General features: G+C 47.5%; 2 protein-coding genes across 3 annotated transcripts; both read right to left on the reverse strand.

Moving 5' to 3' along the window:
* Window positions 1-7,729: 7,729 nt before the first annotated feature.
* Window positions 7,730-11,851, reverse strand: LOC123043860 (E3 ubiquitin-protein ligase DIS1). Of its 2 annotated transcripts, XM_044466447.1 has the most exons (5): window positions 11,546-11,851; window positions 10,867-10,944; window positions 9,598-9,819; window positions 8,732-9,118; window positions 7,730-8,449 (listed from the first exon to the last, which is right to left on the reverse strand). In XM_044466447.1, the coding sequence occupies exons 3-5, from the start codon at window positions 9,793-9,795 to the stop codon at window positions 8,129-8,131; spliced, it is 906 nt and encodes a 301-aa protein (XP_044322382.1). In that variant the 5' UTR covers window positions 9,796-9,819; window positions 10,867-10,944; window positions 11,546-11,851; the 3' UTR covers window positions 7,730-8,128. The 2 variants fall into 2 exon arrangements, with proteins under 2 accessions (XP_044322382.1, XP_044322381.1); XM_044466446.1 differs by lacking the exon at window positions 10,867-10,944 and having other exon boundaries at window positions 11,546-11,850.
* Window positions 11,852-13,625: 1,774 nt separating this feature from the next.
* LOC123043861 (F-box protein SKIP5) lies at window positions 13,626-18,356 on the reverse strand. Its single transcript, XM_044466448.1, has 5 exons — window positions 18,100-18,356; window positions 15,344-15,488; window positions 15,195-15,273; window positions 15,005-15,063; window positions 13,626-14,157 (listed from the first exon to the last, which is right to left on the reverse strand). Exons 1-5 carry the CDS (start codon window positions 18,212-18,214, stop codon window positions 13,794-13,796), a joined length of 762 nt encoding a protein of 253 aa, XP_044322383.1. The 5' UTR covers window positions 18,215-18,356; the 3' UTR covers window positions 13,626-13,793.
* Window positions 18,357-22,242: the final 3,886 nt, after the last annotated feature.

The following is a 22,242-nucleotide window of genomic DNA, read 5'->3' on the forward strand; positions in this document are numbered from 1 at the left end:
TCATCCCCGACACTTTGCTGGATCGGAGTCCGGGGATCGTCATCGAGCTGAACGTGTGCTGAACTCGGAGGTGCCGTACGTTCGATACTTGGATCGGTCGGATCGTGAAGACGTACGACTACATCAACCGCGTTGTCATAACGCTTCCGCTTACGGTCTACGAGGGTACGTGGACAATGGTCTCCCCTCTCGTTGCTATGCCATCACCATGATCTTGCATGTGCGTAGGAAATTTTTGAAATTACTACGTTACCCAACAGTTAAGAGGGGTGATTAGAGACTAAATCATCAAATAATTCAAAAAATTGAAAATCGAAAAAAAAACAAATATTTTTTACAAATTTTCGAAAAAAATTCAAAAAAAAACCTTTAGTACCGGTTGGTAACACCAACCGGTACTAAAGGTCCCCCATACCATGCCGCGAGCTCACGCCACGTGGTGGGCCTTTAGTGGCGGTCTGTGCCGAACCGGTACTAAAGGGAGGGCCTTTAGTCTCCACCCTTTAGTGCCGGTTTTGAAGCTCCGTTTTCTACTAGTGAAGGGTGCCAATTGCCATTGCCAACTAACCTACCAAATTAATTAAGTGTTGTTGATGTTGTTGAGCACAAATGCATTGCTATTTTTTCTCAGTTTTCTTTCATGTCTAGAAACTTGGCTCTATGTTTATATATATATGCTTCTAGATACTAATCGGTCTCTTCTGCTGCTTATTAGAGATGAGGAGAGGCCGTCATTGCAGGCTCTGCTCTGCCACACCGGAGTACGAGTTGGATGCTTCCGAGTTCTTCAGTATCATACTTGAGACTTCCTCCAAGAGGCAGGTATATAAAATGAGAGATCTCCCCTTCACCCATCTCATTATGATAACTCTGCTGTTTGCTACATCACTCCTTGTCCCAAACTGCAGAGGCTGCCTGACACTTTTATGACGATGTTGTACGGCCATCGGCCAAAGAATGTGAAGCTGCGACAGGCCGGCAGCGGGCTTCGCAGGCTTTGGGACGTGGAGTTGGTGATTAGGTATACCTGTGTCGTGGCTGGGAGCAGTTCTACCGTGCCTACGACCTGCGGCACGGGTACTTCTTTCTCTTCAGGTACGACGGTGACGCCATGCTCACCGTGAAGGTGTTCAACACGACTATGTGTCGCATGCGCTACCAGGACGAAGATGATGCCAGTACGTTCTGCCTCTTCTTCCTCTACATTTTGCTTTGTCTCACATTGATTGTTAATGGTCATTGTTGCATTTGGTCAGGCAATAGGAGCAGCAGCAGCGACTCTGGCTACGATGGTGGTGGAGTGGGGAAGAAGAGGAGGAGAGTGGGGATGAGGAGGTGCAGGCTGACGATGGGCAATAGATGGTGGTGGCTGAGGATGACGTAGCGACGGTGGTGGGTGATGATAGGCAAGAGATGGTGGTGGTTGAGGATGACCTAGCGATGGTGCCGCCTGAAGATGGCCTCGCGATGGTGGTGGTGCCTGACAATGACCTCGCGATGGTGGTGGCGCCGGCGATCCCAGAGCCGGGCGACATGACCATGCCAATTATGGTAGAAGACTACATCCCACTGCCTCCACCGCCTCGCCGCTCTTGGCGCATCAGGATGAGGAAGGAGAAGGAGAAGAAGAATGAGGAGTGAACTATGTTAGGTATGTCAGATCTCCAGAATGATCTATATATACTTAGCTTTGTTTCCTCCGAAATGACATAAGTTAGCTCTAATATGCTAAGTTATCTCTAATATGCTTAGTTTCCTAGGTTTGCTCAATAATGACATATACACTTGGCTTACTTGTGTAAAAAATGGCATAGTTATGCTTAGTTAACTCAAAAATGGCATAATTAGTTAAGTTAGCTCCAAAATGACCCATTTAACCTAGGTTAGCTCCAATATGATCCATTTTACCTAGGTTAGCTCCAAAATGACCAAGTTTACCTAGGTTAGCTCCAATTTGATCCATTTTAGCTAGGTTAGCTCCAAAATGACCTACTTTACCTAGGTTAGCTCCAAAATGACCAAGTTTACCTAGGTTAGCTCCAATATGATCCATTTGATCTAGGTTTGCTCCAAAATGATCAAATTTACCTAGGTTAGCTCCAATATTATGAATATATTCCCAAATTCAAATAGATTATTGATTTAAATTCAGAGAGCAAATAAACTTGATCTCTGTCTAGGAGTTGCAACTAGTTTCTGGTGTTTGTAGGTAGTGCTAGTAGTCTACCAAGTGGCACCCGGTACAGGTGATCTTGGGACAGACTAGGCACAGTGGCACGATGTACCAAGTGGCACCCGGATGCTGGGCTTGGGAACCCTGCTCACATTGTTTGGGGCCATGAGTGACACCCCGGCCGGATCTCCTTGCGGATGGAACCCCAATAGTCGATAAACCTGGACGAGAGACTTGTGTGGTTAGTCAGGTCGTGGTCGACACCCTCGCTGGGCTTCCGCTTGAAGGTTGCCGAGTACATGTCGTGTAAATGGCGCTAAGTGGTGAGAGTGTGTGTGAAGAGGTACACCCCTGCAGGGTTAACATTATCTATTCGAATAGCCATGTCCGCGGTAAAGGACTTCCGGGTTGCCTGTACAACTCATAGATAACTTGAAGTGGATACTCTAAAATGCGCAAGATAAGCGTGAGTGCTATTGATGGCGTTCTCCTAGGGAGACGGGAGCAGATCCATAGTGGTGTATTGATATGGTGAATATGTGGACTCGTGTGCGCCACCTCAAAAGAGTTACTTGCAGTCGTAGTTCAGGATAGCCCCCGAGTCAAAGCTGGCTTGCTGTAGTTAAACCCCACCATCCCCTTTGTTGATAATGATGCATATGTAGTTAGTTCTGATGTAAGTCTTGCTGGGTACATTTGTACTCACTTTTTCCTATTTTATGTTTTTGCAGAGAGACTTCAGTCTCACTAGTAGTTCCGCGTGAACTTCGACGTTTAGCTTGTTACCTCAGCTACGATCTTGAGCCCTTGGCAGGATCTAGTAGTTAGTCAGGCTTCTCAGCCTTTTTCATTTGTAGATGTCTGTACTCAGACATGTTAAGCTTCCGCATGTGCTTTGACTTGTATGCTCTGAATGTTGGGTCATGAGACCCATGTTTGTAATATCTCGCTCCTCGGAGCCTATTGAATAAAATACTTGAGTTGTAGAGTCATGTTGTGATGCCATGTTGTATTTGCACATATCGAGCATATTGTGTGTATGTTATTGAAATGCTTGGTATGTGTGGGATCTGACTATCTAGTTGTTTATCCTTGGTAGCCTCTCTTACCGGGAAATGTCTCCTAGTGCTTCCACTGAGCCATGGTAGCTTGCTACTGCTCCGGAACACTTAGGCTGGCCGGCATGTGTCCTTCATTCTTGTGTCTGTCCCTTCGGGGAAATGTCACGCGGTGTCTACCGGAGTCCTGTTAGCCTGTTACAGCCCAGTTTACCGGAGTCCTGCTAGCCCAGTTGCTACAGCCCGGATTCACTCGCTGATGACCGACACATTCGTTGTTGGGTCATGTATGCATGTCCCTGTAAGTTAGTGCCACTTGGGGTTCACGACTAGTTATGTCAGACCGGGCTCCTTATCATATGAATGCTAGCGACACTATCATATATGTGTGCCAAAAGGCACAAACGATCCCGGGCCTGATAAGGTGACACCCGTGGGAATACCGTGCGTGAGGCCGCAAAGTGATATGAGGTGTTACATCATAGATCGGTGTGCCATTGAGTCGGGGTCCTGACATATATGATCCATTTTAGCTAGGTTAGCTCCAAAATGATCTAGTTTACCTAGGTTAGCTCCAAAATGACCAACTTTACCTAGGTTAGCTCCAAAATGACCTAGTTTACCTAGGTTAGCTCCAATATGATCCATTTTAGCTAGGTTAGCTCCAAAATGACCTAGTTTACCTAGGTTAGCTCCAAAATGACCAAGTTTACCTAGGTTAGCTCCAAAATGACCTAGTTTACCTAGGTTAGCTCCAAAATGACCAAGATGGCATAATATGCTTAATTCACTCAAAGATGGCATAATTAGCTAGGTTAGCTCCATTTTACCTAAGTATATGCTTACTTCTTATTCTAGTCTTCTTCTTCTTCACTTTCTTCTTCTTCATGTTTTTCTTTTTCTTCTAACTTTCTTGTTTCCCATTTTGTAGATCTCATTTAATTCACGGAAGCTTGCATGGATGGAGTGCTTCTTTTCCCTTTCTGCTTTTATTTTGTATCGATGAAATTGCATGGATGGAACTTGTTATATGGATGGATGGATAACGGTGTTGGATGAACAATGTGAAACTTTTGTAATATGTATGGATGGAACTATGTACATGTTGGTTATGTGTGTATATATGATGAAACTTGTGTGTTGGATATGTCTTTTGTGAAATTTATGTGTTGAAATTTGTGTGTTGAAACTTGTGTGTTCAAATTGAATGAATTTAAGAAAAAACAAAAACAAATGGGGCTATACAGGATCTTTGTTGCGGACGACAAAGCATTTTGCCATCAGCCAGCGGACGGCAAAGATGCCACGTGGTAGCTCCCTGTTCAACCTGGGGCTGTCCTATTTGGTTACTTTGTCGTCCGCTAGCTGATGGCAAAGATCACCATTAGCCCCCTAACGGCCGGACGTTGTCACGTGTGCCGTCCAGGACCGTTGCCGTCAGCCGGCTGACGGCAAAGATCGTTTCATCTTTGCCGTCCGCCAGCTGACGGCAACAGGTCCGGGTTGCCGTCAGTTGGCGGATGGTAAAGAGACCTTTGTCGTCCGCCTTGTATGCCTTTGTCGTCCGCCATGGCGGACGGCAAAGAAGCTGATTCCAGTAGTGTTAGTGTTAACATGGTTCAAATGACGCTTAAAGCAATAAACCCAAGAATCAAAGTCCTTATTTTTTACAATCTTAGGGGGAGGACCAACATGATTCAAATGAGTGGAAGTAATTGGTCCACCATAAGTAAGTGGAGGTTCCACATGGGCAAAGATGTCGTGTCCATTCTTACCACTAGAAGAAGGAGCCTTTTCACTAGTAGCTTCCCCCTTGTTGGAGTTAGCATCAGTCACCTTGTTAGTGGGATCACCCACTTTCATCGGCGCGGTAGATAGTTTGAGCCCTTCTAAGAATTTATTAAACATGCTTTCAACCTCGGTCGTCATAGAGGTTTTCAATGTGTCCAAAGCCGCATTGAATTCCTCACGAGAGACTGCGGTTCCCCCATCGGCCGTAGACGAGACCGGATTCACACCGGAGTGCTCCTCCCCACCGTCTACGGTGTCAACCATACTCTTCGGACGACAAAGTCCTTAATAAAGAGATGAGGCTCTGATACCAATTGAAAGGATCGATATAGTTGACTAGAGGGGGGTGAATAGGCAACTAACAATTTTTAGCTTTTCTTTACCAATTTAAACTTTGCATCAAAGTAGGTTGTCTAGATATGCAACTAGGTGAGCAACCTATATGATGCGATAACAACAAGCACACAAGCAAGCAAGAGATGCAACACAATATAAGCTTGCACAAGTAAAGGTACGAGATAACCAAGAGTGGAGCCGGTGAAGACGAGGATGTGTTACCGAAGTTCCTTCCCTTTGAGGGGAAGTACATCTCTGTTGGAGCGGTGTGGAGGCACAATGCTCCCTAAGAAGCCACTAGGGCCATCGTATTCTCCTCACGCCCTCACACAATGTGAGATGTCGTGATTCCACTATTGGTGCCCTTGGAGGCGGCAACCGAACCTTTACAAACAAGGTTGGGGCAATCTCCACAACTTAATTGGAGGCTCCAAACAACACCAAAAGCTCCACCACAATGGAATATGGCTCCGCGGTGACCTCAACTGTCTAGGGTGCTCAAACACCCAAGAGTAACAAGATCCGCAAGGGATTAGTGGGAGGAATCAAATTTCTCTTGGTGGAAGTGTAGATCAGGGCCTTCTCAACCAATCCCTAGAAAATCAACAAGTTTGATTGGCTAGGGAGAGAGATCGGGCGAAAATGGAGTTTGGAGCAGAAATGGAGTTTGGGGATGGAAGAGGTAAGTGTTCTTGGAGAAAAAGACCCCTTTAAATAGTGGGGGGACACATCCAACCGTTATGCAGCCCGCAACCCGCATCTGGGCGGTACTACCGTTGCTGGAGTGGTAGTACCGCTGCCACAACGGTACTACCGCTGTGGCAAGCAGGCAAAAGGGCAACCAGGACTGAGGGAGAAGAAGTACACGCACTAGGGCGGTACTACTTCCCTGAGGGCGGTACTACCGCCGATAGGCGGTACTGCCGCTTCCTACAGCCGCTGGAAAACAGGGGAGGGCAGCGAGCTGAGCGGCAGTCAGAGCGGGAGTAGGAGCGGTACTACCGCCGAGAAGCGGTACTACCACGCCCTACTGTCGTCCCTACTACCGCTCCCCTGTGTGGTCCTTTACGAAAACCCGACACGAAAAATTGAGACCACAGCAGGGGCGGTAGTACCAGCGGTACTACCGACGATAAGCGGTACTACCGCCGATAGGCGGTACTACCGCCCTGGCCGCGGTACTATCGCTTAGCACAAGGCACCCCTTGTTTTGCACAACACGGAAACTCCAACGAAGCAGGAAGAAAGCGTGGGTGCAAGGAGAACGTGAACGTGATGATTCCACCCATACTCTTCCGAAACGGATCCCCTCTTGATAGTACGGTTGTCCCTATGACTCAATTCCACCGAAAAGAAACTAAGGAAAATAATCCGTCTAAAGTGAAGTCCTCGAGGGGTAACAATCGCATAGTGCCCTTATATTAGATCACCTGAAACGCTTAGTGCACACGATTAGTCCGCAAACGTATTGTCATCAATCACCAAAACTACTAAGGGATAAATATGCCCTTACACCCGACACCTTTGCACGGGGAGAAGGATGATGGGCGCCTGGAAAAGAAGAACAAGGCGTGCAACATCCTGGCGGCCAAGCGCGCAGAGCATAGGTTGTTGGAGGCTTTTGGTGAGTTGCAAGAGGTGAGCAAAGTGGAGGATGTTGAGCAAAAGATGAAAGCATAGCTGGACATGTAAAAAAACGCTCTCACCGCAAGTGATCATCACATTGAGCACTTTGGCGGGCATCGCCTAGAAGTCAAAGATAGATCTTTCATGATGTTTTTCACATGATAATGATAACCCATGATGTTTCTAGGATGAGGCACAAGAGTCATTGATGAACTCTCTTCGGCGAGTGATGGTCAGTTTGGTTGCACGTGAGCCAAGCCTAATTGCTCTGGGCCTTGACGCTATGATGTCTGACTCAGATGATGCCCCTTGATGTTGTAGTTGTTTTGTCCCTGTCCCTAAGCTCTAGTGTTTTTTTATGGTTTTCTATTTTTTTTTGTTCCCATGTTTTCATTTGATTTTTTTTATTAACCGGGAATGTGAGGTTTTTGGGTCCATTTTTCCTTATAAATTAGATCATCTCTCTTCTTCTTAATGAACCGAGGGAACCCGCTGCCCTCAAAAGTCACAACGAGGTTTCTCAAAAAAAAAAGAGGAGAAAACATCTTCTGATTGATGCCAAAAGAAGAAGACATATTCCAGTGGAAGCAGCCGCAGAACTGGCATCAGAAACGGCCATCTCAACACAATATCTGCACCAGGAATTCTGAACATCGGTGGGGGGCTGATGCAAATACGAGTGTCATATACAGAGGGGAGCATCAGAAACGGCCATCTCAAATTCAGAACATTTTTGGGTCTGACGTTGATGGATACGAGTCTCATTCATATACCAGCGTCAGAAGTTCAGAACATTTCTACGTCTGACATAGATAGATACGAGTCTCATACTAGAGAGGGGCTACATCATTTACAGTCCAAGAGTCACCAACAAGACCTCGCCAAAACGGCGGCGCAGTGGCCAGCCATCCAGCTCTTGTTCAAAGCAAATCAGGAGATTTGCCTTCAGCTCTGCCACATCAGTACCACCTCAATCCGCATGACAACCATCCATGGAAACATCTCCAACTACCACGAAGCTAACACGGTCTACACACCATTACCCCTAGTCCTAATGAAGTCCTCCCGCAATACGTTCATCTCGGATCGCCAGAACGAAACGAACGGACACACCTTCACTAGCATGCAGCTAAAGTTCACTAACTCACTGCTCCTTCCAAATCCTCCCGGTGACCCGCAGCTTGAGCTCCTTCCTGTCGCCGCCGGAGAAGCACAGGGCCATGTTGCGCTGGATGATGAGCCCGTCGTAGCTGTCCCGCACTTTCCTGTGGCTATCCCTGATGCTCCGAGGAATGCCCTGCCAGGTCATCTTACGGTTGATGCCTCCGACCTCCAGGCTGTAGGTATAGTTCTTGGCCTCGGCGTCGTCTCCCATGAACCTCAGGAAGGCGATGTAGACCGGCGCCATGCCCAGCTGGAACGCCTCGAAGTGCAGGCAGAAGTACTGCCCAAAGCAGCTGAAAACCTGGACAGATATTCTAGAGTTAGTTCCACAACTCTCACTTCCATGAAGAGGGAAAACACAAGCAGAAGCTGAATAACAATAGCATGCAGTGTCAACAGTAACCTTACTTAATGGAGTTGTTAAGTATGCACACACTTGGTAAACAATCAGCAATCCATAAGACCATAACTCATGTTATCAAAATTATCCAAGATACACCTTGGATCTCTTGGAAAGAGGATGTGAGGACTAATCTACTGCGTAGTGTTTCAGATCATAAATACAGATGTAGCTGATAATTACCGTAAGCATCCATGTAGCATTCTCAACTTCATGAGGATTTGATTTGACATAGCGATGATTAAAGGTGCTTCCACTGTGCATGTCAACCTTATGATCATCCTTCAAGTGATTCACTAGATACGGAATGTCACCAGTGACAGTGCATTCAGATCCCGCATATGGGCAAGTGTAGGGTCTGTATTGGCACTGTGATTCATGCTTCAGCTTGCAATAATAAGGATATATTCCCACGCATCCAAAGTTCTGGAACTTGCATGGAACCTCTAGAGAGGCAGCAACCTTCTCTAGAGCAAGGCATCTTATGTTACCCAATTCACTCCTGCAAGTTGGACAGCGATTATGAACCCTTGGCTTGCATCCAGAACAAATGGTATGACCATTGGAGCACTGCACGCACAAATGTGACAGAATAGTTAAAAGAACCTCTAGACACATTCATATCAAACATTCTTCTGAGCTTAAGAATATGCAGTGTAAATTCAAAATAATCATGAGATATCAAGCTCTCCTACTAGAATCATTTGATAATGAACAATCTGGATAACATTGAAAATGAAAAAGAAGACTGTTGCAATGTATAAGTTGAAAATGTTTGCAGGGAGCTAGTTACAGGTGGGCCTGATGCATCAGGATGTCACCTATTAGGGTGAAAACGATTCATAGAAAAAGGTCACCAACCAAAACCCTATTTTACCTCTGTCTACCTTGAAAGAAATCAGCAATTATATATTCTTTTGCAACTGGATATTCTTATATGATCATACATGTCAGCAAACACATGGAAAGCCAAAAGCCTAGAACAAGGCTTAGTATAATGCAACCGATATGCTATAGTTAAATGTAATTAGTTCAGCAAGAAGGCATACCTGATGAATTGGAGGATACATGGCGACCAAACACACAGGGCATTCCAATAGCTCACGCACATTGCTAGAAACTATGACATTTGGTTTCGGTGAGTGCTCGATAAGATCACCGACGAGTTCTGTGACATCTAACATCTCAATCTTTGGAGGGTCGATAACTTCAGCATCAATGTCGTCAAGATAGGCAGCTGACGCCATGACCAAACCTATAGATGCAGAATCCTGTATGGAGGAAAAAGAAATCAAGAGAATTTTTTTAGGCTTGGAAGTAATTGAAACAGATATTATTCATCATTTCAAAAGATAGGAACTTCTTTTATCCACAAAAAACATCTCCAGATCAAATTAACTCACTTTTCTAAGGAACGCACAAACGTAAATTTCATGATAAGCCAACCATAATATGACTCGGCTGCACTTAAAGGTTCTGAGAGCACTAACGATGCAGACATCATGAGCTCATATGGGTTTGATCTCAGAAAAGTTTGTAATATTTGACCCAGCAAGTCGTGTTAGGTTACATCATTACACACCAAACAGAAAACATATATGCCATTTTTCAGCAAAAGATCTGAAGGTTTTCAGCCTTTTACTACACTTTTGGTTCCGCTTTCTAGTCAACTGTTTTGTTTAGTGTGAATCCATGTAACTGAATCCAATTTAGTTAAGTACTCAGAACAACTTTGATTTGCTGAAAAATCAGTGGACACTGCACAGCGACAGCTGAAGACCACATCAATGCCACTTCTCCAGATATATCAAAGGAAACTAGTAAGAAAATGTTGGTTGGTCAGTTAACCATGAGGGCAGAGGGGCTTGGATCTCAGAAAGAGTTTGTAATACTTGACCCAGCAAGTGCTATTAGGTTACATCTTTACACGCTAAACAAAAAACATAGATGCCATGGCGCTTGTTTTCACCATTTTCAGCAAAAGATTGAAGGTTCCCTTCACTGTACGTTTGGCCCAGCTTTCTAGTCAACTGTTTTCTTCAGTGTCAATCCATGTAACTGAATCAAAATTAAATTCGGTACTCAGTACGACATTATTTTGTTGAAAAATCAGTGCACACCGACAGCTGAGAACCACATCAGCGCCACTTCTCCAACTATATCAAGGGAAACCAAGGACATGTTGGTTGGTCAGCTAATCTAGCTATAACTAGTAACCGCTTCAGTGGGAAGAGCGGAGATGCAAGAGCAGGAACTATGATAGCAAAGGGAAATGATGGAGTGGTGGAACAGGAAAGGGGAAAGGGGGTGGCACTTACATGAACCTCCACTACACCTTGTATTGCACTCTCACAAGAGCAGCAGCTGCTGCTGCTGCACAAAGTTGCAATGAACAACTGAAACAAGAAGTGCAGGGGCATGGAGTTCATCACATAAAACATCTTTCCACCTTATGTAAGGAGATGCCAGCAGCGTGCAGGAGCTGTAATCATTGCCAATCAACAGCACCCCTGCTGAATCTTGTCTATCTTCCTTTTTCAGATTAGAAATCATGACTCTTGGAAGTGGAGACGCAGAGATAAACAGAGCAACCAAAACATCATTACCTAACTCGAAAACACAAACTAGCAGGCTGCAGGGCTGAGCTTTACACCAACGAAACTCCATCATCAGATCAGCCGTACGAACCCCCGCGGCGATAACCGGATAATCTAGCAGCGATTGACCGTGTCCCGAGCTCAAGTGCCCTAGCACCGTAGCGGGCGGGGAACTATTGTAACGCGCATCTAGACATGAACGAATACTCCGAAGAAGCCACAAAATCTCCCAAACCCCAACCGAAAACCCTAACAGGCAACCGCCGCCGGCGCACCAGGCACCCGCATTCCCGACCCCACGCGCGCATCCGAGCCAGAAACCCGGACGCGCGCCTCAAAATCCGACACAAATCCAACCCCCTACGCATCCAAGAAACAAAAACAGGGGAAACGACGCTACCTCGGGAGGCGTGGATGGAGGGAGGCGGCGATCGGAGCGGCCGGCCGGAGAAGAAGGGGGGGCTGGCTGGTTTGACCTCCCCTCGGATAGATAGGGGATGGGGGTTTGGCGTGATGCTGGTACTGTGGCGGAGGGCTCGAGATGGGGAGGGGGAGGAGGACGGAGGCGAGCGCGTTCGAATTAAAGCCGCAGTCTTTGCGAGGCTCCGTCTCTGTCCTCTCTCTCTCTCGGCCGAGTCGCCTCTTTCAGTCTTTCTCTCTGACGAAAGAAAGGAGGGGTGGGCGTGTTTTCCTCGGGGTTTGGTTTGGAGGGAAGGAAGGGAAAGGGGCTGTTTTTATCGGGGCAAATCTCTGTTCATTTGGTAATAGTGCGCTGATGAGTGGGTAGGGCCCTGTCCCCCGGCCGGATCACGCAGGGATCAACGGTCAAAAACAGTTACTCCGGTCCGGCCATCTGGCCTGTACTGGTATTAAATGGAGATCAGGGGCCCATCCAAAAAAGATTGGTTGGAGATCAGGCCGGTAAATTTGATGAAAGTTCAAGACAAAGTACTTATTGAAAAAGTACTTTGAAAAATTACTGCTCGTAGATACATTTTGAAATACATGTTAATATGTAGATTTTCATACATTTTTTTCTTAAAATCTAGAAATCCTTGCATGAGTGTGGTCGCATCTCAAAAAGAAACTGATCTAGCTTATAAGAAAAACCGGATCGAAAACCTTAACAGCCCGATGAGCAAGTAAATCCGGTCAAAGAAAGAACACCAAAAACACGCACGCAAAAAAGAAACACCACCGAACAACATCTTCGACCCCATTATGCGGAATGGTAATCTTATTCGAAAGAAAGCACCGTCGTCAGAAACCGTGGATTTCGATACTCTCTCTCTCTCTCTCTCTTCCTCAATGTCTTCTAGATAAATAATATTTAAAATAATATGTTGGTGAAAAAAAGATGTTTTTTTCGAGTAGTCAAAGGGTGACCTGATATGTCAAGAAATGTTTGGAACAAGTCAAGTGGGAGGTGACAAAAACACACGACGCAGAAAAGGAGGGAGGGGAGAAACCAATGCCCGTGATCACCAACATCCCTTCGCTTTCTCGCCCTGCCCTGCCCTGCCTAGATTAGTCAGATGGTGGTCGTAAACCCCTCGCCCTGTCCCTGCGATGACATGTCGATGGCAAGCCGGCGAAAAAGAGAAGCGAGGCCTCAGGATTCAACTTCTTTTTAATTGCGTAGTGGGAATCGGTCAGCTTTGGCGCAGCAGCTTGCCAAAGGAAGGAGGACGCAGGGAGCCAGCTTTGGCAGCGCAAGTCTGGTCTTTAGTCTTTGCCCCCCAAAAAGGAAAAAACGCAGAGCAAGCATTTACTAAAGAGAAACGGAACTCGAACGCTCCTAGCTCGCCAACAAGGAAGAAGAAATTGTCTTCCACGGAAATCACCAACAAGGTTTGGTGAAGGCCTAGGTGTTTATACACTTGGTTGTTATCGAGAGAATGTTATTTTACCAGAGCACTGGTGCACGATTAAATTACTGGTCCGGCGTGTCTGAGATGAGATTACCGTTGCAACCTGTTTGAATTGCTACCTGCCAACAGGCTACAACTTGAGCCATTCAATGACACGAACCACTATACCGGATGGTGGAGATCCACCCTGGGTGCCTTTTCTTTCTGCCTCGGTGGCTCAAAACTCTTACTCCGTTTGAGCAGGCAGTAACAAGCACAAAATCCATCTCGAAAGGTGGTGGTAAAAAACAAGGAGAAAAGTACAGCGCACTTCACCTACTGTGACCGTACGGCCCCCTCCTCCGGTGCCGATCGGCGCGTGGTTAACCACAGAGTAATCACGCATTTGCTAACACTGGGGAGTGGTTAACCACCATCTTAACTCGGTGCCGCAGACTTGCTTTACTTTCACATAATAACAGTAGTAATAAAAAACCAGGTTTGGTACGCCCGGTACTACTACTACAGCGCTGCCTACTTTCACAGTGGAGCGTGGTACTTTAATGATTGCTCATAGATACTTGCCAAAGGTACGCATGAAAAACTACTTTCTAATTCAGATCCAGTTCGTTTTGCAAGGGGCAACACATGCTCCATGATGATTCAAATGTCAATAAGCAGCAGTAAAAATTTATCATTGTCATGTGTTACAACAGGCATGGAACAGACATGATACTACAAGGGTTTGCTCTCAACGCTAGGTTGAGTGAGATTACAGAATACAAGAGCTTATTGGTTTCACAGGGGTTCCAGCTTCTCCCCTACCTCGAACCAGAAGAAGACGGACCTGCGGGCGTAGATGGCCCGCACGCGCTGCAGCGCCAGGGTCCCGTTGGTCCGGATGGCCTTGGCGCCGCCTTCGATCCGGGTGCGGACGACCGTCACGCCGTGCCCCTGCTGCTCCTTGAGCGACGACGATAATGGATTGTATTCGATCGCCGTGCTGACTATCGGGAAGGACAGGTAGTCCAGAGGGTTTGGCTCGCACTGGAGCAAGCACTCCTGAATAGTTAGCTTGCCGCTCCGATGGAGCAGGCAGCATCCGAGCTCAGCCTTGATGGTGAGGTTCGCGATCTTGCAGGTGGAAAGGAACTCCAGTGCACTGCGCAGATAGGTTGGTACACAAAGACATGAGACGAGGTGGGGAATGGCAAGGTAAACAAATAGGAAACACCTAGCGATTTCTAGACTCGTACTTTCTTAGTTTACTGATGAACATTCACAAACAAAGGAGTTATAAACTACTCCCTCTGTATCCCTTTGTATTAAAAAAAACGTCTTATATTTTGATACGGAGGGAGTATATTCCCCTAGCATCTGGAAGGCAGGTGTGTCTCGAAAGCTTTTCCTTTCTACCACAGCACATGCAAAAAAGGTGCTTTCAACTAACTGTTACCAAAAACATAAAATAAAAAAGGCGGTTTGAGAAAAAAATGCTATGTGAAACGAAGCATTGTAAAAGCTAGCATAGAGCAACCTAGCCATCACGCAGGATAAATGTAATTTACAGGAAGCTTCATAATCTGGTTTGTGAAGTGTACTGAAGGGACCAATTTCAATTGCAGGAGAAGCTCAGTTTCTAAAAATGAACTTATATAATGATACTCCCTCCTTCCCAAAATATAAGGCGCGGTTTGACTTTTCTGGTCTTCATTGCACAACTTTGACTGTGATGTTCATGTATTGCATGTCTGTAAAATTAGTATACATACATATGAAATAAAATTATTTTGCAAGACAAATACGGCGATGCCATTTATACATGTTCAATCCATGTACTTTGATATATATTAGTGCTCAAAGCCGTGCATCAAAGACCGTAAAAAGTCAATCGCACCTTATATTTTGGGAAGGAGGGAGTAACACATAATGACTGGCAGCAACAGTAGGAAGCCATAAAAAACAGTACAAAACACAGGGAAATATAAAAACTGAAGAAAGGAGCATACTTATCGGAGCCACGGGAACATGTCAATACAGTGTCATCAGGAAGCTCACCCCCGCCAATCTGATGGAATAGAAAATGGCAAGCATAAGCACACAGTTGCACCAACAATACAATTGGTGAATAATGCAGGAAACATTTCACCAGAGAAAAATTCTACAGAGATAACAAGGAAGATGGATGGCAAAACTTACAATGCAAAGGGGCTTCTTTATTTGGATATTACATGCAAGATAGGTGCCACCGGCAGCAATTAGAATAGTGTCACCAGGCCTTCAACAAAGCAGAGGTCATCCCGGACATCCTTCGTCCCGCAATGGAAAATGAGATGGAAAAAACGAACCTAGCAGCAGAAATAGCAGCCTCAAGATCTGGATAAACTCCAGGCTCCTTTACATCTCTGAGCGGCCTCTCAACGCGCAACCACAACCGAGGATGGCATGCAAGGAAGCGCCATCTGTGGCAAACGAGGGCGGTGTTATACCTATCTGCAGGTTCAAAAATGAAATGCTAAAAAAGGCTCATTTCCATGGAAGAGAAATGACAGCAGTGACACAATCAAGAACCTTAGCAGTAAGTTAAGGTTTGGCTATCTAGAAATGCAATCAAGATAACTTATGCAAAACCATCATTTTCCACTGTGTATATGATCAGATTATTTGTTTTCCACTGGACCAGCTTAACCAATGGGCATGTGAGAACGATACCTGACTCACTAACTGTAGTTCTCAAGGAATAAGACCTGACATAGACCAATTTTCCATTTGTGGCAGTCTAAACAAGACCAATCAACATCTTTGCATTCACACTACATAACAAGTGCATGAACTCGTTGCTTGGTTTAACCAATGAAAACCAATCAAAGTCATTACACACATTGTTTATAAGCGGTCAGGCGACCTAAGGCGAGCACCACCTGCTCTAGCGCCTAGGCGACGCCTAAGCGCCTAAGGCGGGCATATTTGTAAGGCGCTGCCAGGGCGCCTTATCGCCTAAGCGTGTAAGGCAGGACGCCTTAAAACAATGATTACACAATCAACCGCGCCAAAATTCTCTGGTCCAGCTCAACACAATCAGCTTAGCAAAAGATTTCTTGATGTACAAAACTTTGCCCAGCACAGGCATTAAGGTATATCATTGTTATCAGAACAGCCAGCAGGCAAACGAACTAGGTGACCAATGGTTCACAATGTAGCGGCGATGCCAAAAAAGGGTTGGATATCAGTGCCCTCCTCACAACAACACATCAGCTAGACCAATATGGTATCAGCTCATAAAGTCTGTCAATCTCAGATTGAAACGTGTTCAAGCCCTGGCAATTTAGTTGGATGACCACTTGAGCAAACACTCCTCCCTAGTCCCAAGTTCAAAGCCCAAACCTACACAAGATCTAATTTTGAGTCATCGTTCACTACCAAAGGTGTTTATCCCATCACATCCAACGGTAAATCCCCAAATCCCATTAATTTAGAAAGACGTCTGCTTGAAACCAGTGCCCAATACAATAAAACACCGTAAAACCCTATCTTGTTCCTCACAGAAGCAGGTCAAACTCCATTTTTTGGGCCCACTCTCCTACTATTCCGAGTATTTAACCAAAAACTACCACAATTCACGGAACCGTGACGAAAAACTACCACTTTACGATATTGTCCCGAAAACTACCACTTTCTCGCTAATCTGTGACTAAAAACTACCATGTCGGGAAAGTGCTTGATTCGCCTCTTCTAAACGCATTTCTGACAGGATGGGCCCACCTGTCAGCATCAATCTTCTTCTTCCTCCTCCTCCTCTCTCTGGCATTTCCTCGAACACCTCGCGTGCACTCCGGTGACCCTCTCGCCCGCACTTCGCCGCGTCCACGACCACCTCGTGCAGCTCCCCGTCACCATTGTCAGCGCCCGCTGCTTCCCCTCTACTCCGTGGCCGCGCGCCGGAGCTCGTGCTCCGAGCCGCACCCGCACGCGCGCGCCCGCGGCGCTCGTGGCCGCCCCTCGCCGTGCGCACCGTGGCCGCGCACCTGGCCGTGCCCATGGCCGTCTGGCCTCGCCGCGCCCCTGGCCGCGCGCCCGTGGCCGCGCGCCTGGCCGTGCCCATGGCCGTCTGGCCTCGCCGCGCCCCTGGCCGCGCGCCCGTGGCCGCGCGCCTGGCCCCGCCGCGCTCGCCCGCGGGCGCCCCGCTCCCTGCCCACGGGCGCATCTGGCCCCGCCGCGCCCCTGGTGGTGCCCATGGCCGCGCCCCTGGCCGTGCCCATGGCCGTCTGGCCTCGCCGCGCCCCTGGCCGCGCGCCCCTGGCCACGGGCCTGGCCCCGCCGCGCTCGCCCGCGGGCGGGGGCAGCAGCGCGGCGCTGGCGGCCACGCGGCAGCGGCCGGCCCCAGAAGCTTGGTGGGCACGACGACGGCGAGGTGGGAGCGGGCGCGCGCGTGCGGGTGCGTCTCCGGCGCGAAGGATGGCCAGGGTGGCACCTGGTTCGTGGGCCCAAGCGGTCAGATTTGTGCTTAGCACGGGTTAAGCGAGCGATTTCGCGACTTGGTAGTTTTTTGCCACGGATTAGGAAAAAAGTGGTAGTTTTCGGGACAAAATCGTAAAGTGGTAGTTTTTGGTTAAATACTCTACTATTCCACAAACTCTCCACACAAATCCAATGCCAATCACGCAGCAAAGCGAACCGGACAATATCTAACGATTTCGCTCCAATAATTTGTCCCGCTAAGGTGAGCGGATCAAATAAAACCCTAGCAATTTGGTTGGACAACCACTTCAAACACTCCTAGCCCCAAGTCCGCAAAGTCCAAACCCACACATGGTCCAATTTTGGAACATTTTCGTTACTGAAAGCTCCTCTTTCCCGAATTCCACTAATTTAGCAACACCGCCGCGTGAAATCGGTGCCAACACAATATATCACCTAAGAAACCTATCTTGCTCCCCGAAGGAGCAAGTCAAAATCAATTCTTTTTTGGCCCATTCGCCTACATATCCAATAACTCTCCACCCAAATCCGAAGTCACTCACGCAGCGAAGCGACAACAACATCTACCGACTTCTTCTCAAATGATTTCTCCTGCTAAGGTGAGGGGAGCGAAATCGAACCGAACCTGGAATCGGGCTGAGGAAGCTGAAGATATGCATGAGGCAGCCGTCGTCCAGGCCGTTCACCGGCGAGCCCGGCGCCTCCCCCCACGGCGCCGCCTCGCGCAGCCGCTTCGCCATCTCCTCTCCGAAGACCCCTCCCCCCTCTCTCAGATGCGGTGCCGCCGTTGGCGAGGTCGACTAGAGCACGGGTACACGACACGATATCTCTCCGCTCCCCTGATTTTTTCTCTCTCCACGGGCTTCCTCGTCGGCCCTGTTGGGAATCATGGGCCTGATGTGATCAAATCCCTCCACTTTAATGCTAACGAGGGCTTGCATCAAAAAACAAAATGTTAACGAGGGCGCCTATAGTCAGCCCGGCCCAGTAGGACGTGCTCGTCATGCTGACGTCACTTGAATTTTTCGCCAATTTCTAAAAAGAACATTAAAAACTTAAATTTTTCGCTTTTCTATTAAATTTTTTGCTAATTTCTCAGGAAAAAACATTAACAACATGTTTCCGCTATTTTCTCAAAAAAAAAGTTCTTTTCTTGCTTTTTTACTTTTATATTTTACTAGCGCATATGCCCGTGCGTTGCAACGGAAGACTTCAAGGGAAGCGAATCAAGCTAGGAGACATGTGCTTTACTACTGTGGAAATGCATGTTACTACGAATAAGGGCTGGCAAGGTCGATAAACTGGTCGCGGGACACATGTTGCTGATGACAATAACAATGGACCGATTTATTGTAGGGTTATTCAAGACGGTAGTTCGGAACATGAAATATGATCCCGAGTCAATTGATCTGGGTGAAACACAAACTTCTAATTATTAGTGCATACAGAAATTTAAAAGTATAATAGGAAGAAATAACATTATTCATTGTCACTAACGATGCCACGGCCTGAATAGATTTTATGCCATGCAACTTGACATTATCGGTCAAACATAGTACTTGCTATATATACACCATTAATTACTGTTTAGGCATGTGGAAAGTGGAGATTGCTCGAATATGTCAAACTATTGTTTTCATATTAGTGGACACTCTAAGAAATCACAAGCTTACTAATAGGCATGACAAGAGTAATGCAAATTTTTGTAAAGAAATGCATCAACAAAAAGTTTTCATATTTCAAAGAAAGCTAAATTTCATCAGCTTGAAAGTGGGCGGCGTTTCTAGATCGAAGCCGAACGTGAAAGCTTCCATCGATATCGTTCTGCTCCATGTCCTTTGTGTCGGCGTTCTGGGAACGGGGGTCCCCAGACTTGCCTGCCTGCGGCCTGCGGCGTGGCTCGGGCAGCGGCCCAGTGCGGCCCGTCTTCGTCAACTCAAGCTCAACACCCTCGTGAGGGGCCAAGCCTCGCGGGACGGACGACAGGAAGCTTCCTCAGAGGCGGCCTCACCAGGCAGGCTCGCGAGGAGGCGGAGAGATCAAGGCAGGGTACCTCGCGAGGTGCTCATGACGCAAGCCATGACGATCGAGACCAGGCGGGCGCTAGGCGGGCGCCGGCCTGGGCAGTGTCCTTGATTCCTCTTTGGTGCAAAGAGGGCAAGCGCAAGCGCGGAGTACCGAGGCATCAGGCAAAGGTTGCCATTTCGGTGCAACAAGACCAAGACCAGCGGAGCGGCAGGATGGAGGTCACCATGGAGCCCAAGACGGCATCATCATCAGGGCCTTTGACAGTCAAAGACCAACTTTAGTCAGGATAAGTGTACTAGATGTTCCCCTTCAAAATGGCCGTTGTTGGCGCCCTTCCCGCTCAATATTTGGGAAGAGGACCAGGGCCTCTATATATAGGACTAGCCACCACAACAGAGGTGGGGGGAGACCTCACCCATAGCCAACAGAGACGAAGCAATTCCTCTCCAAACACACCACCACAAGAACTCCTCCCCTCGCGAGGCAGTTCTTCCTTTGTATTGTTCATCATCAGCCCCTGAGGCAATCCACACACCACAAACTAGAGTAGGGTATTACACCACAACGGTGGCCCGAACTAGTATAAACCTTGCGTCCCTTGTGTTGTTCATCTTGCTAGCCTAGATTCCGAGCGAGGCGTTGTGACGTGGGTTGGTAGAGGAGAGATCTTCGCGCGCACCCCAAAGTTCAAACCTCAAGGGTATGCCGGAACCCGAAATCCGACATTTGGCGCGCCAGGTAGGGGTGCGCCAGAATCCTTCCTTCCGCCATCTCGTGTTTCATCGTCCGTCACGTCCATGGCTAACGCTCGCCGAGCGTCGGGCTGCCCTCGCTGCCCATGTCGACCAGACGGCTCCTGTCGGCGGGCCTCCCCGTCGTTCCCCGCCGTTTGCCGCCCACGCCGCGACCGGCCCGGCGGGTAACGAGCAGCAAGCGTCGTTGCTGCATCCCTCGGTGCGGCGAGAAGGCCGCACCGCCACCCCGTCGCTGACTCCAGCGGGCTCGTCATCGCACGCCCGCTGCGCCCCCGCGGACGCGCACGCCGCATTGCTCCTAGCACGTGAGCTCCTGCACTACCTTCCCATCGACGACCTCTACAAAGAGTGGCTCGCTCGCATCACCGAGCTCGTCAGCGCCGCAGGGGGCTCCCCTGCGCCGTCCCTTTCGCTGCATCTCCCTCCGTCCTGTGCGGGCAACGCAGCCCTGGAGGCGCCTCCGCCGCCTCCTCCCCAAGAAGGCGTGCTACGTCTTGAGCTTGCTTTGGTTTTCCTCGAAGAGGAGAGGGTGATGCAGCAATAGTAGCGTAAGTATTTCCCTCAGTTTTTGAGAACCAGGGTATCAATCTAGTAGGAGGCTCCTCAAAAGTCCCACGCACCTACACAAACAAACTGAGAACTCACAACCAACGTGATAAAGGGGTTGTCAATCCCTTCACGGCCACTTGCGAAAGTGAGATCTGATAGAGATAGTATGATAAGATAAATATATTTTTGGTATTTTATAATATAGATGCAAAAAGTAAAGATGCAAATAAAAGTAGATTGGAAGCAAATATGATAAGAGATAGACCCGGGGGCCATAGGTTTCACTGGAGGCTTCTCTCGAGATAGCATAACTATTACGGTGGGTGAACAAATTACTGTCGAGCAATTGATAGAAAAGCGAGTAATTATGAGATTATCTAGGCATGATCATGTATATAGGCATCACGTCCATAACAAGTAGACCGACTCCTGCCTGCATCTACTACTATTACTCCACACATCGACCGTCTCCTGCCTGCATCTAGAGTATTAAGTTCATAAAAACAGAAGAATGCCTTAAGCAAGATGACATGATGTAGAGGGATAAACTCATGCAATATGATATAAACCCCATCTTGTTATCCTCGATGGCAACAATACAATACGTGCTTGCAACCCTTTCTGTCACTGGGTAAGGACACCGCAAGATTGAACCCAAAGCTAAACACTTCTCCCATGGCAAGAAAGATCAATCTAGTAGGCCAAACCAAACTGATAATCCGAAGAGACGTGTAAAGATAACTCAATCATACATAAAAGAATTCAGAGAAGATTCAAATATTATTCATAGATAAACTTGATCATAAACCCACAATTCATCGGATCTCGACAAACACACCGCAAAAAGAGATTACATCAAATAGATCTCCACAAGAGAGGGGGAGAACATTGTATTGAGATCCAAAAAGAGAGAAGAAGCCATCTAGCTAATAACTATGGACCCGTAGGTCTGTGGTAAACTACTCACAACTCATCGGAGGGGCAAGGATGTTGATGTAGAGGCCCTCCATGGTCGATTCCCCCTCCGGCAGAACACCGGTGAAGGCTCCAAGATGGGATCTCGCGGATACAGAAGGTTACGGTGGTGGAAATTGTGTTTCGTCTGCTCCTTGGATGTTTTCGGGGTATGTAGGTATATATAGGAGGAAGAAGTACGTCGGTGGACGCCCGAGGGGCCCACGCGACAGGGGGGGCGCGCCCTCCTATCTCATGGGAGCCTCGGCTGCTTCTTGGCTTGCATTCCAAGTCCTCCGGATCACGTTCGTTCCAAAAATCACGCTCCCGAAGGTTTCATTCCGTTTGGACTCCATTTGATATTCCTTTTCTTCGAAATACTGAAATAGGCAAAAAAACAGCAATACGGGTTGGGCCTCCGGTTAGTAGGTTAGTCCCAAAAATGATATAAATGTGTAAAATAAAGCTCATAAACATCCAAA

Source organism: Triticum aestivum, chromosome 2B (assembly GCF_018294505.1).
Source record: "Triticum aestivum cultivar Chinese Spring chromosome 2B, IWGSC CS RefSeq v2.1, whole genome shotgun sequence".
Taxonomy (NCBI): domain Eukaryota; kingdom Viridiplantae; phylum Streptophyta; class Magnoliopsida; order Poales; family Poaceae; genus Triticum; species Triticum aestivum.

Coding starts and splice junctions, on each gene's coding strand:
- LOC123043861 (XM_044466448.1), bottom strand. CDS start 18,214: ATGGCGAAGCGGCTGCGCGAGGCGGCGCCGTGGGGGGAGGCGCCGGGC. Junction 15,489..18,099: donor CTTCCTCAGCCCGATTCCAG/GTTCGGTTCGAT, acceptor TTGAACCTGCAG/ATAGGTATAACACCGCCCTC. Junction 15,064..15,194: donor TAAAGAAGCCCCTTTGCATT/GTAAGTTTTGCC, acceptor CTATTCCATCAG/ATTGGCGGGGGTGAGCTTCC.
- LOC123043860 (XM_044466447.1), bottom strand. CDS start 9,795: ATGGCGTCAGCTGCCTATCTTGACGACATTGATGCTGAAGTTATCGAC. Junction 9,119..9,597: donor TGTATCCTCCAATTCATCAG/GTATGCCTTCTT, acceptor TTGTGCGTGCAG/TGCTCCAATGGTCATACCAT. Junction 8,450..8,731: donor ATGCTACATGGATGCTTACG/GTAATTATCAGC, acceptor ATATCTGTCCAG/GTTTTCAGCTGCTTTGGGCA.